The sequence below is a fragment of the Ictidomys tridecemlineatus genome, chromosome 9, assembly GCF_052094955.1.
Source record: "Ictidomys tridecemlineatus isolate mIctTri1 chromosome 9, mIctTri1.hap1, whole genome shotgun sequence".
In the NCBI taxonomy this organism is placed as follows: domain Eukaryota; kingdom Metazoa; phylum Chordata; class Mammalia; order Rodentia; family Sciuridae; genus Ictidomys; species Ictidomys tridecemlineatus.
Genome location: NC_135485.1, coordinates 146624512 through 146639747, shown reverse-complemented (window position 1 = coordinate 146639747; position 15236 = coordinate 146624512). Strand labels below are relative to the sequence as shown.

The 15236-nt window shown below is 46.3% G+C and overlaps 1 protein-coding gene across 4 annotated transcripts in view; it reads right to left on the bottom strand.

Moving 5' to 3' along the window:
* Positions 1-1309: 1309 nt before the first annotated feature.
* Positions 1310-15236, bottom strand: part of Trpc3 (transient receptor potential cation channel subfamily C member 3) — a 114969-nt gene continuing 101042 nt past the window's right edge. For all 4 annotated transcript variants that reach the window (XM_078022158.1, XM_078022156.1, XM_078022157.1 and 1 more), the window contains 4 exons: positions 13865-14074; positions 10836-10919; positions 4187-4262; positions 1310-2158 (listed from right to left, as the gene is read on the bottom strand). In XM_078022158.1, the coding sequence (XP_077878284.1) occupies positions 2016-2158; positions 4187-4262; positions 10836-10919; positions 13865-14074 (513 nt within the window). In that variant the 3' untranslated portion in view covers positions 1310-2015. The remainder of the gene's footprint in view (positions 2159-4186; positions 4263-10835; positions 10920-13864; positions 14075-15236) is intronic.

Below are 15236 nucleotides of genomic sequence, written 5' to 3'. Positions count from 1 at the left end.
ACGTGCCAGGCGAGCACGCTACCGCTTGAGCCCCATCCCAGCCCCTCATTCAGCTTTTTTTCAAAGCTCAGTTAGGAACATTACTGAGTACGCCATAAGCAAAACCTCCACCTTGGGATCCTAGACAATATGAAAACACTGAAGTATCTCTTGTAGAAACTACGTATCACTGCTGTTTTAATTCACAGTAACATACTAACATACAACAAAGGAAAAATCCACTATTTCATTCAGTTCTGAGGAGTGACATAAAACACATAAAATTCGAAAATATTTTTAAATTTTTTTGCTTTTTAAAATTTTTATTCTAAAATGGAAAAATGTTTGAGACAAGTACTATTAGCATAAATTAGCATAAAATATTAATAGCATACAAATACTATTATGCTATTAGCATAAAACAAAAGTTAATGAAATAGTCTACAAAGGTAGCAAAAAATATACAAGGTCCTTTTCTTAACTCCCCCAAGTAGAAATTAAGAAGTAGAGAAGCAGTCTTTAAAGAGCTTTATGTGGTCTCATTTACTTTTTTTTTTTTTTTTGGCAGTGCTAGGTGCTGAACCCAGGGCCTCCTGTCTGCCAGGCAAGCACTGTACCACTGAGTCACACCCCAGCCCCGAATGCTGACTTGGTCTCTAGACAGCCCTCCTGGGTGACAGGGATGAGGAGAGCATCCGGTGTCAAACTCTCTGAGCTGTGATCACAATTGGTGTCCCCGAGAAGCTTGAGCGCATCCGGGTGAGGAACTCAGGGTGCTGAAGTCACTCTATTGGAGATTTACACCTAGCTGGTGACAAAAATCGAGTGTTTTGCAGTCTGTGAAGAGACCCCAGAGCCCATGGCTGACATCCCCTTTCCTATCAGAGTCACGTGCACGGTGGACATTACCAGCACTCAGCTCAGCTGTGCAGGACGTCCAGCAAGGTCCCTCACAATCTAGGTCAGGTAGGAAGAACTGAAGTCCTTTCATAAGAAAAGGATGTCAATCATGGGAGATGCCAATGACAACAGAGCTGCCCCCCGGGAGGCCACCACGTAGTGCCTGGCACTATCTTTCCAGGCCTAGTGGCTCCCACCCCTTCCCATCAGCTGACCGCCGAAGCCCAGAATGCAACAAGTGGGCAAGACCCAAAGTCAGGTGTTGGAATCGTATATAGCACTGAGGCATCGGATGTAGAAATGAGACGGTCATCATCAAATAACAAACCCATCTGCCCCCAAACTTGAAAAAAAACTCGCTTCCCATCGACTAAATTCACATTACTCACAAACAATGAGTCAGAGTCCACAACAGAAAGCAAACGTCATCTATTTTAGAAAAATCTTTAATGTGTTGTTTGGGACAATCCGATGAAACTTAAATCTGTAATGTGTCTTCTATTAACCAACCTCATTGTTAAATTCTCACTCAGGGCTCATCGGTCCTAGGATTATCAACAATGCCTAAAATTCTAAGAAAATAGGTCATAGTTCTCACTAGGTCATAGCTGATTGTAAAATTTCTTCCATTTCTATTTTAAAAAATTCAAACTCTTGAGCAGTTGGACATGGGGAGGTATGCTACACAGTGATGAATTTTTATTTGTATTTTATTGGCAGTTCAGTTCACTTGGCTTCAACATTTATTGAGCACCTACTATGTACCAGGCACTGTACTAGGTGCTGGAGACACAAAGATGAATAAGACATAGTCCTGTCTCCAAGGAGTTTACAATCTCCTGGAGGCAAACAGGCAGTGCAAAAACAGAGTATACTCTAAAATGAACAAAATTGTCAGTAATGTAGTAATATTGGGCCTTTAAATACAATGATATATTGTTGTTTGTAATGTCAAGGCAGACAATGAAATGCGTTTTCATGTGATAAAACAGCAAAATCCTCAACCCTAACCTTTGAAGAGTCACATGATAAAGGTAGTTGCTACTAAAAACGTACACCAGTTTTTCAAGTATTTCACACTTAGAAGCGTTATTGCCAAGTCTGTGCTGCGGTGCACCCCAAGGCTCCAGCCGCCGTCATTCACACCTCAGCACACTGGGACTCAGCTTCTCGCTGAGTTTGTGGATCAGAATGGCCAGCTCCTCGGTCGCTTGGCTCTTGTCCTCCAAAAGCTCATACCGAAGGCTAGAGATGTCTTGCTTGATTTCTTTTAATTCACCTGTAAGTATTTGTGTTAAAAAAATATATATAAAATTGGTGATTCTCTTTGAATTTAGAAAAGAACAAAATAAAACTCATATGACTTGAATACATTTGCTTCCTAAAGTCTCCCAAGGTTTAAGAAATATCTGTCTTCACAAACACACTGACCTTTGCTCAAAGCTATAAGAACACTCCAGCTATGTCTGCAGGGCTGAAGCCCAGGCATGGTCCTGCGGCTGAACCCAACATTTTCTGTTTGTTTTATTGTGCCGGATCCGACCCTGGGCCTCTGCATGCTGAGCAAGCTCCACCCCAGCTTTTAATGCAGGGTCTTCTTGGTTACCTGACTACAGAGCTGCTCTCTTCATCTGCCCTCCTCCCTCTGCCCACAGACCTCAGGTCCACACCCATTGGTCATCTCTCCCATTTCCAGCATCAAGGGGAACCCACGCAAAACTGACCTTCACTAAAAAGAATCACTCTATCTAAGGGCCTAATGCTCCCATAAATAAGCAAATTAGAAATCAGAGTGGGAAGGGGAAGGGAATGAGTGGAAGGGGCTATTTATTAGGGCAGACAAAGGTCATGAGCTTGGAGCCAGGGAACAGGTGAGCTTGGGGCAGAGGTGGGGTGAGGGGTTCCGACACCATGCCACTGGCCATGGGCAGCCTCTGTTCTCTGGGGAGGATAGGAGGATGTCGGCTGTGCCGCGATTCTGCCTGGTGGCACTCTGAGCAGAGGGAGATGGCGATTTGGATGTCTTGAAGATGACAGGCTCCGAGGGACTTAATAAAAGCACTCTGGAGCTTTTTGTGTTTTGTTTGCTTTTGCTTTTCTGTGGTACTGGGAACCAGACCTAGGGCCTTATGTGTGCTAAGCGCATGCTCTACCCCTGAACTACATCCACAGCCCACGAGAATTTCCTCACGTCATTGGGTACCATGGTGGACCGCCCTGCTTCTCGCTCCTACCCTACCCTTCCTGGTACGCAGAGACTACACATCAGCGCTGCATTTAGTTTGTCATTTATTAGATGAAAAGTTACTTCATCTAAGACCCTGCATGAGCTCTGTTATCAACTTTCTTATAAGAATTTTGTCCAAAACTCAATCTCATTGATTTTCCTCCTTTGGGCAAGCGCTTGATAAATGCTACTTGTTTCTGAAGCTCTTATGCCCGTCAAGCTCCTCCCACTTTGCTCCAGTTCTGTCTTCCAGGGGTGGCCATGACACAGCCGAGCAGGTTTCTGCCTTCCAAACCAAACACCCATCCCACTTCTTTCTCCCTGACACTGTCTAGGTCAGCCCCTAGTTGCTGGTTCTCAGTCACATATTCACAGACTTCTTTTCTGCACACATGAACCTCTGGAATGGCCCCGACTGGCAGGGATCTCAGATGGATCAGGTAAAGGCTCCACCGGCCACAGCGATGCCAAGGCCAGCCTTTCTCCTCTCTCCCCCGTCCACAGATCCATGCATGTCTTGGGGGAAGAGACACTTTCTGTTTTCAGGAAACTTTTTCCCCAGGTTTATTTTTTCCAACTCTAGGCCTGTGCTTTGGATCCGCCCCCAGCTCTAAGGCCGTGCCCAGGATGCGCCCTGAGAAGGAGACATGCTTAGGCAGGAAGCCAGTGGGCACAGTGAAGTTCACGACAGGAACTTCAGGCAAGGCAAATGGATTTGAGATTTGTTTCCAGATAAGACAGAGGCCTCCTGGAGAGTGAGGGGTCCATCTGAGGGGCCCCCGTTGCTCCTCTGCTTGCATCACTGGAAAATGTTGAGTCTCGTGTGAACTCACTGGAAATGGAGCAGACACCATAGGGGACCGCGGGTCAGGAGGTCGGCCATCTCCAGGGGCCAAGAATCTTGGGCACCCTGAAGAGGGGAGACTGCTCTGCACAGCATCTAGATGCTGTTCGCTTGGAAGGTGGCATGTTGGAGGGGCAACGGGAGACTGTCCTGTCCATCTTGGGGGAGCCCAGGCCGCGCCCTGCTGTGGAGGCTCCCCGGCCTCCGTCTCGGAGGACGGGCTGCTCGGGGCTTACCTTCGTTCACCTCATCGTTCTCCTTGTCCACTTGCGCTTTCAGGACATACCGCTTTATCAGTCTCTTCATTATCTGCTGTTGGGCAAGGAGAAGTGGTCAGTGGTCACACAGCCCTGGACACTGCTCCTGGAAGAAGTTCTCAGAACTAGGGACACAGTACCCAGGCCTCAGACCCCGCCCCCTGCACCTGTCTGAGACTTCACTGCGTGACCCACGGACTTGTCTTTATGCCTCGGAAACGGAAGAAGCTTTACAAAATGCTGAGTTGGAAGATTTCAAACCATGGTTTCTCTTCCAAATAAGAAATGGTTTCTTTCAGGTGCACTGACACTATATTATCCCCATAGACAGACACTGCCTTATTCACACTGTTACTGCAGGCTCAATACAAAGAATTCGGAAAATACAGAGAACAGCAAAAGAAATTAACAAAACCATTGATAATACCACTATCCTAAGATAATCGCTGTTGTGATTTTCACATATGTCCTTCTAATAGCTTTTCTTTAAATTTTATATTTTCATAATTATTGCACGTATGAAATTTTACATTTCCTGGGTATCATGCTATATCCCAGGCTTTCCCCTCATAGCAATATATGTCACTGTTATTCTCCACTCTAAGTAAGGGTTCTTATAGGGTAATTATTTGTCCACATTGAAAAAAACTAGAGTCTTCTTTCATACCCAGAACACAAAAATTAATTCTAGTGCATCTTAAGTGTGAAAGACAAAACCTTCAAGTCCTTAAAAAAAGTGTAGGAGAAATATTTATTTCAAAGTGGAACTGGACTTTCAAAAAAGATAAAAATCTCCCACGGTAATGGAAAATATTGGTAAGTGTCCTTAGGACTCTAGATCTGAGCACAGGGCAGGCCAAGCCGCAGAGCGGGAGAACATCCTGGTGGGACTTGTAACTGGCAAACAGTTGGTATCCAATATGTAAAAACACGTGTAAAAGCTGTGACTCAACAGGGAGACTCAAAAGAGCGAAAGGCAGACAGGCACTCACAGCCACGGAAACATGGACGCCAGCAGGCTCACGGAGCATCCACACTCTCTTCTGTTAATTAAATTTGGCAATGCCAAGAGGTGTTGGGAAAGACGGGGATCACGAGGACCCCCCTTTCCTGGACAAGCCACTTTGAGAGCAATGTGGTCTCATCTTCCGAAGCCAGACACGGGCACGCCTTCGTGCAGAAAGCGGGAAGGGCCCAGGGAGCCGCACGGTGGACCCAGAGGCAGAACAGACGCAGCCCTGGCCTGACCAGCGCAGGTGATGGGAAACAAACAGCAACAGGAGACGGACAAGCCAGTCACCGGGGTGCTCACTGCGGTGGGTGCTCACTGCGGTGCCCAGGAGCACACTGTGAGCCCCACACGGCAGCGGGAGGAACCCGAGAAGCACAACGTGGAAGGGAGAGTCCAGCTGCAGATCACGGAGCATGAGACAGTTGTTGCGAAGCTCAATAGGAAATAAACCTGTTTTAGGACTGTCTGCATATTTAATGAGCCTATAATTTACAAAGAAAACTAAAGCAAGAGGATTAGAAAACCAAACTCCAGGATGGTGGAGGCGGGGCAGGGCGGAGGTGCACAGGAGCACAGAGTGGACCCATGACATCCCTGGTTGGTTTCCCAGTGTGCACACAGTGGGTTTCTGAGTGTGCACACAGTGGGTTTCTGATTATGCACCCGGTGATGCTTGGCAGCTCAGCATCGCTACATGTGTCAAATACCACGCTTCCAAGGTAACAAGAAACAGGGAAAGGCCTGAACCGAAACTCAGTCACAGGGAGATGGAAATCAGGGACCTTCTGATGCAAAGTCACCCTGGTTCCTCCAAACACCTGCTTGGGAGAATCACAACAGACCAAGGCAGAGCCACACTGTGGGCAGCGCCCACTTCACCAGTGACAGCGAAGCAGAACATCCGTGGGGGGGGGGAGCTGAACCTGGCTCCCGTTGGCTCACAGACACGCTCTTCCTTTGGTCGGCGAGTGTGCACTGAGAGCCAGCTCCGGGCCAGGCTCTGTGCCAGAGACAGACAGGGCTGCCGCCACTCTGGCGAGACTTCTTACCTACCCAGAACAACTCCCTGAGGGAGGTGAGCGTATCAGGGATCTAAGTTGAGAGAAGAGTGAAGTGGATTTAGCTCATCTTTACAACAGTTCAGAGCAGCTCGCTAAATGTCCTTCAATGAAGGAAGGAACAGACACAAGTGGCTTCTTCACGCAGGGGAACATTCCACAGCAGTTAGAATAAAAACTGTGATATACGTGCATCAATGCAAACAACAGTAGGAAGATAAGTGAAGAAAAAAGGGGTATGTGACGCTCATACAAATTTCAAACAACCTAGTGCATAATGTTATGGATGTATCTATGTAGGTGATAGATATCTAAAAGTGTGCCTGGGCAGAGTGCACACGGGACTTCCAGGTAACCAGGGTGTCTGGGGAGGGCGGCAGCTAATGCCATAGAGCAGGGGATTTAAGTTGTGTCAAAAATTTCTTACAAAAACTATCCAAGAGTGTGGCAGAGTGCTTTTGTTTTGCCAGGGATGTGGCTCTTCCACTGGGGCTGGCCTCCACTCAAGTGCTCAGGTGGTCCTCCCGCCCTAGCCTCCAGGGTGGCTGGGACCACAGGCACTGTCACCATGCCTGGCTTAGAATATGGCAAAAGCACTTGTCAAGTCAAGGTGGCAGCAGCACAGACACAAAGAGAATACTCGTGATACTTTTCTGTGTTTGAAAAAGTCCATAATTAGCTATTTTAAATGTAATAAAATAAAAACTCTTCAACCATTACAGCAAATAGTTGCTGCCTCGCATTTCCTGGGCCTCTCCAGCCCCGGCGGCCGCGCTGCCTCTTCAGCAGCCAGAGCCCTTCAGACCTGGTGGACATAGTTTTCATGTAGACACAGAAGGCTGAGAGGAGCTGGGAGTGAAGGGCTGTAGGTGGTCTGCATGAACCACTAAGAAAACTTTTATTTGTAAATCCTACCTCTGCAAAAAGTAAAACCTCTTGAGATGAAGGGGAGGCAGAATGTGTTTGGAGCAAGGAGTGTCTGAATTTGAATACAGGCCTTTATTTACAAGCCCAGAGCTCAAGTCACTGAATCTCTAAGCTTCCTTTCCTCATCTCTATAACGGGGCAATAAAACTCAGCCCAGAAGGAGCTGTGCAGAGGAAACAATGCAGTGCACGTAAAAGCACAGGTTCTGCTGGAGAAGGTCAGCTACAGTTAGGGTGCAGACTAAGATGTCACCGCTCACGTTCCCCGATGCAACCCTCTCTCAAATACTTACATCAAGTTTTCTGAAACTATACGTAGGAAGTCTACGTAGTCTTCCACCCACTGCCAGAAGGGAAAGTGGTAGGAAAATAGAAAGTTTATGGTAAACGGATGGAGCTGGAGAATATCATGCTAAGCTCATAAGTCAATCCCCCCCAAACCAAAGGCCAAGGTTTTCCCTGATTTGTGGATGCTAGCTCACTGGGGCTGGGAGACAGAGTTACCTTAGCTTAGGTAGGAGGGGGGGGTAGGAAAGGCAGTAGAAGGAAACACATCATTTCCTATGCACATCCATGACTGCATGAGTAATGTGATTCTACAACATGTACCATCAGAAAAGTGAGAGATTATACTCCATTTACGGATGATACATCCAAGTGGATAAATGTATTCTACAGTCATGTTCAAATAATTAGGGCACGTTTTTTAAAAAAGAAATTCCTATGTGGTTCAAGTTCCCCAGAAATAGCCTGAACAAAGCTCATCGACTTCCCTCACTGCGGGGAAGAAAGGAAGGCGAGCTGTTGTCACCTGTCACCTTCTGCCTGCTAAAGGCTACAGCTTTCCCCTTCAATGTCTGGTGTGTTTTTAGCTGGTCCCACATCCCACAGAAACGCCACTGTGATTTTTCCAGCTTAAACACTCCTGTGCACCAAGCCCCAGCCCCGCTAGGAGGCAAGAAAGCCCCTGGGTTGAACTGAAACCCTGGGTCCACGGTGCGGGGTTCCTGTGAGTCTCAGGAAGGCCGCCTGTCTGGGGCAGCCGCAGAGGCTCTCCCTTGGGACTCCCCCTGTGGCAACAGCTCCTGAAGGGGATCCCCCGTCACCCTCTGAACCAGGCTCAACCCCCAGTACCCGACACAGTGCCAATTCTCCTTAAGTAAACATTGATCTCAGTAAAAATACCACCAGGCTGTTTGTGAAGTAGACAAATCAACTCCAAAATTCAAACAGGACAGGGAGAAAGAAAGAGAGAGGGGAGGAAAGAGAAAGAATAGCAAAAAATGGGGGTTCATTTGTTTGATTTTGTTTTAAAACTACAAGAATTAAAATAATATGGTCAAATGGCATGAATAGACAGAATGGAAAAACTAGAAATAAATATAAATAGATACCAGAATTTAGCAATAAAAGCAGGATTTCAAATCAGTATAAAAGAAATATTATTCAAATACACTGAGCTATGTAATCATCTGGAAGAAAAAATGAATTTGGATCCCCACGCCACATATTATGCTAAAATATATTCTACATGGTTGAATATTTTCACATAAAACATGACAGAACTTAAGAAATATGGGTGGGTAGAAAGCTTGTTAAGTGATCTCAGATGGGAGAAGATCTTTTCAAAGACTGCACGAATCTCCGACCTGATAGACTTGGGAAGGTGACTGCAGAAATAAGAAATCACACTTGTGAATGTCCACACACAACAAACTGGCAAAAACCTTCCCAACTCATAACACAACAGCTCATACCTTAAAATATTAAGAATTCCTCTTAACTTATACCAAAAGCCACCAAGAAAAGCAGGTAGAAATTGGGTCCTAAGAATATAGAACACCAAACATAAAATCAAGGTCAAGTTCACTCAAAGTGAAGGCCCAGCTCATGCCCAGAAGCCGTTGTCATAGGCTAAGACCCCAAGCCCCCGCCACACACTGTTTGGTTTAGGAAGGAAACAGATACCCTCATACATGTATCCTGAGTGTAAATGTTACAAGCTCCATCAAAATCAGCTTGATAATGACTAAAAAATTTAAATACACAGACACTTAACCAGAAAATTCTCCACATTTGCACGTTTGAAAGGTCAAGAACACGAGGTTGTTTCTGGCAGTATTACTTATAACTGTTCAATACTGGCAATACCCTCTCTCTCAGTAGGAGCTGGATGAGGTAAACAAGCACACCGCAAGGGAAGTAATGTGACCATCCAAAGAATGGCTGTGGTAATCAGTGAGCCCATCAGTTCTGCAGCGTCCCCTCCTCCAGGAGAGCTGTGTGAAGGTGGCGTGTCACTCTCCCAGCACCACCTGACATCATCACTTCCTCTGTCCTCAAGACACCCCCGCACACCAGAATCTAAAGACCCAAAATGAGGCCAGCGGAGGAACAGAATTCAAGGGTCACAGCCAACAGCAAATGCATAGGGTGTTGTATTTGTTTGTTTGTTTATTTTGGTACTGGAGATTGAACTCAGGGGTGATTAACCACTGAGCCACATCCCCAACCCCTTTTATTTTTATTTAGAGACAGGGTCTCACTCAGTTCCTTTAGGGCCTCGCTAACTTGCTGAGGCTGTCCTTGAACTCACGCTCCTCCTGCCTCAGACTCCTGAGCTGCTGGGATTACAGGCCTGCGTCACTGCACCTGCCCGAAGGTATTTTAAAGCAGTGCCATTGAAGGAGCACAGCCTGACCACAGTCACTTGGGAGATGGGTTGCCCTGGGCAAAAGCCTGGAGAAACAGTCCGATTTTCAAACTGTGAGAGAGGTATTTCTCTAATACACCATGACTCCGATTTCTTTGTCCAGTTCAAGGTTTATGCAACATGCTTTGGAAATTATAGCAACATTTTGCTTTCAATATTGAGAAAAGAACTCTTCTTCCTCAGCCAAAAAAAAGGGGAGGGGGAGAAGGAGGGGGAGAGGGAGGGGGGAGAGGGAGGGGAAGGGGAGGAGCAGTTAGACTGATTTCTAAAGTCCCCTCCAACTAGAGTGTTCTTTTCTTTTTTTTTTTTTCCCCAAGACACTTTATTGTTTCAAATAATGAAAAATTTGTTACAATGTTTATATAGATACGATATGTAAGAAAAATCAGAAATAAAAGAAAGTTCTGAAAAGTGACTTTCCCTTCTACATTTTAAGGTTATTTAATCCTCTTAAATCTTTTTTTCTGGTTATTTAATAACTTTCTTTTAGCATTTCATCTTTGTTGAATCTGGAATTTACTTTTGGAATGACTGCAGTAATGTTCCAGTTTTGTTCCTCAGCCCCCCCCCACCCCCCCGTCGCCCCAATGGCTACTTACTTATCCCAACACTACTAATGAAAGAATTCATCTTTTTATTTTTCCTACAAATATTAATGTTAATTTTACTTCATGCTCACTTTCCATATGCACCTGTTTATATTTCTGATCTATTTATGTGTGCATTAAAGTCACTCTGTTTTCATTATTACAACTTTATACCTAGAGTGTTCTTTTCTAATCTTCTCTGTTCCCATCTTATAGCACCACTCGCTATGCACACACAGACACACGCACACACACACACACACAGACACACACACACACACACAGACACAGAATCACACACAGATAAAGAGAGATGTCTAAGGAGTTCTTACCTGATAACGAGTTGGCTGGTTGAGAATGCTGTTAAAACTGTGTGATTCAAAAACTCTTGAGTTAGACTGAGTGAAGAGGTTTAACTAGGAAAAAATACAATTAACCTAGTAAATTAGAATACATTCATTTGGAATCAGAAGTACAGTCTCTCCTATTCTCCTTGGTAACATTTCTGAGGAACACCTTGTGGAGGGTGAGTTTCTACGTGACTTCATCTAATTCCAAAGGCAAGCTCTAAGGGGGACGCGTACTCACACTGGTCCAAGTGTTGGCAAGATGGGCGGAACAGAACTGCTGGTTGAGAACACGTTTTCTAAAAGTTGGCTCCTACTGGGCACAATTTTCCCTGGGACCTGGTCTTGGTCAAGATGTGCACTTGGCTCCTGGCAGCGCAGTTCCAGGGAAGCAGTTCAGTCGGCTGCTGGGCCTGCGCAGGGCACGCTACTGGGTATCACTGTGGGATCCCATAGCCTTACAATACAAGTCTCAGTAATGCATCTTCTCAAGGCCGTACCAGAGCTGGGATCACACTTGGGAGAGAACTGGGCTACAGAATCTTGGTTTTCTTTCCCTCCTCTGCTTCTCTTCTTACGGTCTAGACTTTGGGCAAGAATGAGAGCAGGAGGGGCACAGAGGCACATCCACTCCTGTGTGACCTATTACTCATGGGCACACTGCCCCCTGGTAGGTGTGGTTCAAAAGCAAGCCCCCCCCCGTCCAAAAAAGCATATATGCCCCAGGACCCGAGAACCACCATCACAATGCGGGAGGTGAGGGATGCGGGGGGGGGGGGGGGGGGGAGTGGAGGTGGCGCGGACCCTTCCACTAGCTCTGCAGTGCCAGGGAAAAACCTCATTAGCGGAGTTAATTCTCCTGTTGGCCACTGGAGGTCAGTGTCTGCCTACCAGCCAAGGTCAGCCAGACAGGTGAGCAGGAAAGGCTGCTCCAGGGCCTCCCTGGTCCAAAAAGAGCAACAGGAAATGGAATTCTCCAAATTTTTACTAAATTCAGCATACACGAGTGTCTATGACTGTGCAGAAGGTGAAAGGGTCTGAACAGGCCTCTGCGCCACTTAGAATCACAGCGACCACTTAAGCCAGATGTGGGAGGCCTAGGAAGCGGAGGCTCTTGCCTCCCCAGAGGTGAGCCCAGCCCATCTTCTGCTACCAGCACCTTTCCTGCCCGTGGCACACACAGGCCGGAGCAGGTGACCTCAGGGGACACCCTCAGTGGACATCCTAAATAAACGCTCCCCTCACTCCTGGGAGAAGCTAGTTTGCTTTAGAGGGGTCCAGGCAGTGGGTGTGCTCTTCTCAACCTGAGTTCCCCTTTCTACTCTATGTCAGGGTCAGGAAAGAGGTCCACGGACTCAGCTGCCTACAGAAAGAAAGAAGAAAACTAAGGGGTGTTCTGTGAGGTGCTAGAGTTGCAAACTCTACACCTGAGACACTCCTTTTATATACTTCAGTCTTTCAAAGCAAAGTCAGTTTCAGCAGTAGCAGGCGCCACCCAGGACGACAGTTCCACCCAGGCCCCTTTAGGAGACCTGCTGCCCCACAGCTGAAAGTACAGCTCAGGGAGGGAGAGGGAGGCCGCAGCCTGGACTGGGCGGCTGAGCACACAGCAGCCAGGTGCAACAGAGAGCTGGACCCAGGCCTGCCCTGCACGGCCAGCCCAGTTGTAGGGGAGGAATTTGAAGGGCAAAGTTGTCTTATTTATAAAATGGAATAACGGATACCCACCTTGCAGCACGACCTGAGGTTCAGACGTACTGCAAAGCACTTTGTAAACTGTGAACAGGGAAGGGCCCTGATATTTGTTGAGGCTGGAACTTTGCACATCTCATAGTCCTCACCACAACCCTCCAGAAGCTTCCTCTTTCAGGGGAAGCAATTAAAGCTCAAGTGGCCACGTGGTTTATCCCCACTACCTGTTCTGACTCCTAAGAGCCAAGGTTCAAGCCCAAGTCCAGCGGCAGGGCTGTCTTCCTTGCACTGTGATGCTTCTCGCTGTGTGCTTACGAGGTTCTGTTTTAAATCTCGGCATGCCATAACCCTCATTCCCTTGCAACCTAACAGCTGTCAGAGCTCACATGCAGGCCAGAGAGGATTAAAAGATTGCATTCTTAAAGAATAAGATTCTAGGGTTGTAACAAATCTTGCAAACTCACCTCTATCTTAAAAACCGAGAAATTAAATTGCATTAATCCTCTTTTCCCCAGCTTCAACTGAGAAAAAGTACCCACCTCTACTCAGGAAGGCCTGTATTTTAGAGATTTTTAACCTAAAATCCTGTGGGCTTCTAGATTGCTACAGCTACAGGCCATTTTCACAATTTTAGACAAAAATTGTATATTAAGCCTGTACATTTTCTCCTATCTTCCTCCTTCACTGTTATTTGAATTTTTCCTGTATTTTCTGTCTCCTATACCAAGCTTATCTTTGAAAATTAAATTCACGCTCATAAAGTGCCATCATGAAACGTTTGTTAAAATTAAAGTCTGACTCAACTGGGACAATGCAGGCAGGCCATTCTTGCTATTATAAAAGGGGCGCTTGGAGTTATTTGAGGAGCTCTCAAATAACTCTCGGTTTTATGATACTAAAGGGAAAAAGTTACTTAGCCCAGTGTAGCCATGCTCAGTCTATGAACAGGAAGAGGATGATCTGAGGCTAAAATTATTTAACTTCAGAATCACAGCTGAGAACATGAAACACACCAAAGCAAAGTGCTTCCTAACAACAAGGTTTCTGTTTACGTTTAACAGTTCAAGGGAGTCTTGTCTGTTTTTAATCTGGTGGTTCCCAGGAACTTCTGACCGCCCAGGGCATAGACAAGTGGCTCTTGAAACATTATGCAGACATCAAGCCCTTGTCTATGGCAGCTGGTGGGATGCACGGCCACTTTCAAGGTCTTCCAGGTTCACACATAAAAACTGTTGTACCACACATAAAAATTACACATCCAAAGACAAGGAGAAAGAGACAAAACATGGATTTTAAGGTCTTGGTAAGTTGTCGATACCTACCCTGGACTTTGAGTTACCCATTCCCATTTCTGGATCCTTCTGTAGCCTTCTCCTTCTACATTTGGAGAAGTTGATGATCCGCATGATGAGATACACAAATGATTTTGGACTAGGAACCAGGCTGAAGGGTGGGGGCAAGGTTTTCCCATCATCAAAATAGGAGAGCCAAAGTTTGGAACGAGCAAATTTCCATTCTACGTCACTGTCATCCTGTGTTGCAAAATAGAAATTACTGATTTGAAATTAGCTACTAAATTTTTAAACTAAATATTCCAGTAACAATGTAAATTCTAGCAATGAATATAAATGATTTTTGAAACAGGTAAGGAACTTATACGTAATTTTCTGCATATGATCTCTATATGCTATGGGATAAACTGAGGATCACTTCTATGACACCATTTAAACTTTTTCTTTTCCATATTCCTTTGTCTATACCCAGTAAAATATAACCAGAATTTCCTATTCCTCACAAAATAAGACAAAAAGATGAGAAAAATTAGAGGCAAGAAAAGACAAAAGTGTTAATTCCCTCCCCCCATTCTGCGCCCCACCAATTCTGCATGTTCAAAGTTAGTTCTTTGCTCTCTACCTCTCTCTCCCCTCCCCACACCCACCCAAGCCAGGTTATACGCGTGACGTATTATACTCTAAGGGCAAAAGGAAAATGAGAATTTAGAACAGATTTTGGGAGATTATGTTTCTGACACATGCCCTCAAATGTCATGTAGGAACCCAGTAGCCTGGACCGGTCTCCATCTACTCCTCTCCTCAGGGCCACGCCATGGTGATGGGGTGACCATTCCAATAGGGGCAAGGAAGAGGGGGCCAGGGTGGAGGAGGCTAGGTCGCTAGGTCACACAGCCCAGACAGGCTCGGGCGCACCCACACAGGTAGGTGTTCAGCGCTCTGAGTTTTCATTTCTGGAGGAGCTGACCTCTGCGCTGGGGACACTATATTACGAGGCTCTAAGCACACTTGGAGATTTGGTAGAGCTGAGAAACAGCCAGGCACTAGGAAGATACCGAGCACAAAACTGGGGGATGGAGGAAAATACATTCAGTGAAGAAGATGCTACCACCCCAAGCCCAACCAGAGACCCGAGGCAGAGCCGTTTCCAGATGCTAGAAATTCTGACCAGATCAAGTTTGCCATCCGTTTGCAGGCATCTAGCAATTCTTCCACCAGGAAGGACGCTGACTGGCTAACCCAGGAGACAAAATGTGTCTCCCTACGGCAGGGCACGTGGTCAGTGGTTTCAAGACTTCTGAGACACCCTGGGAGAGGTGGAGTGGGAGGGACCTCCTGGGATCTGGGCTCCCGGAAGCCCTGGACCGCAGTGACTACCTGCTCAGGGGAGACACAGCGGAGA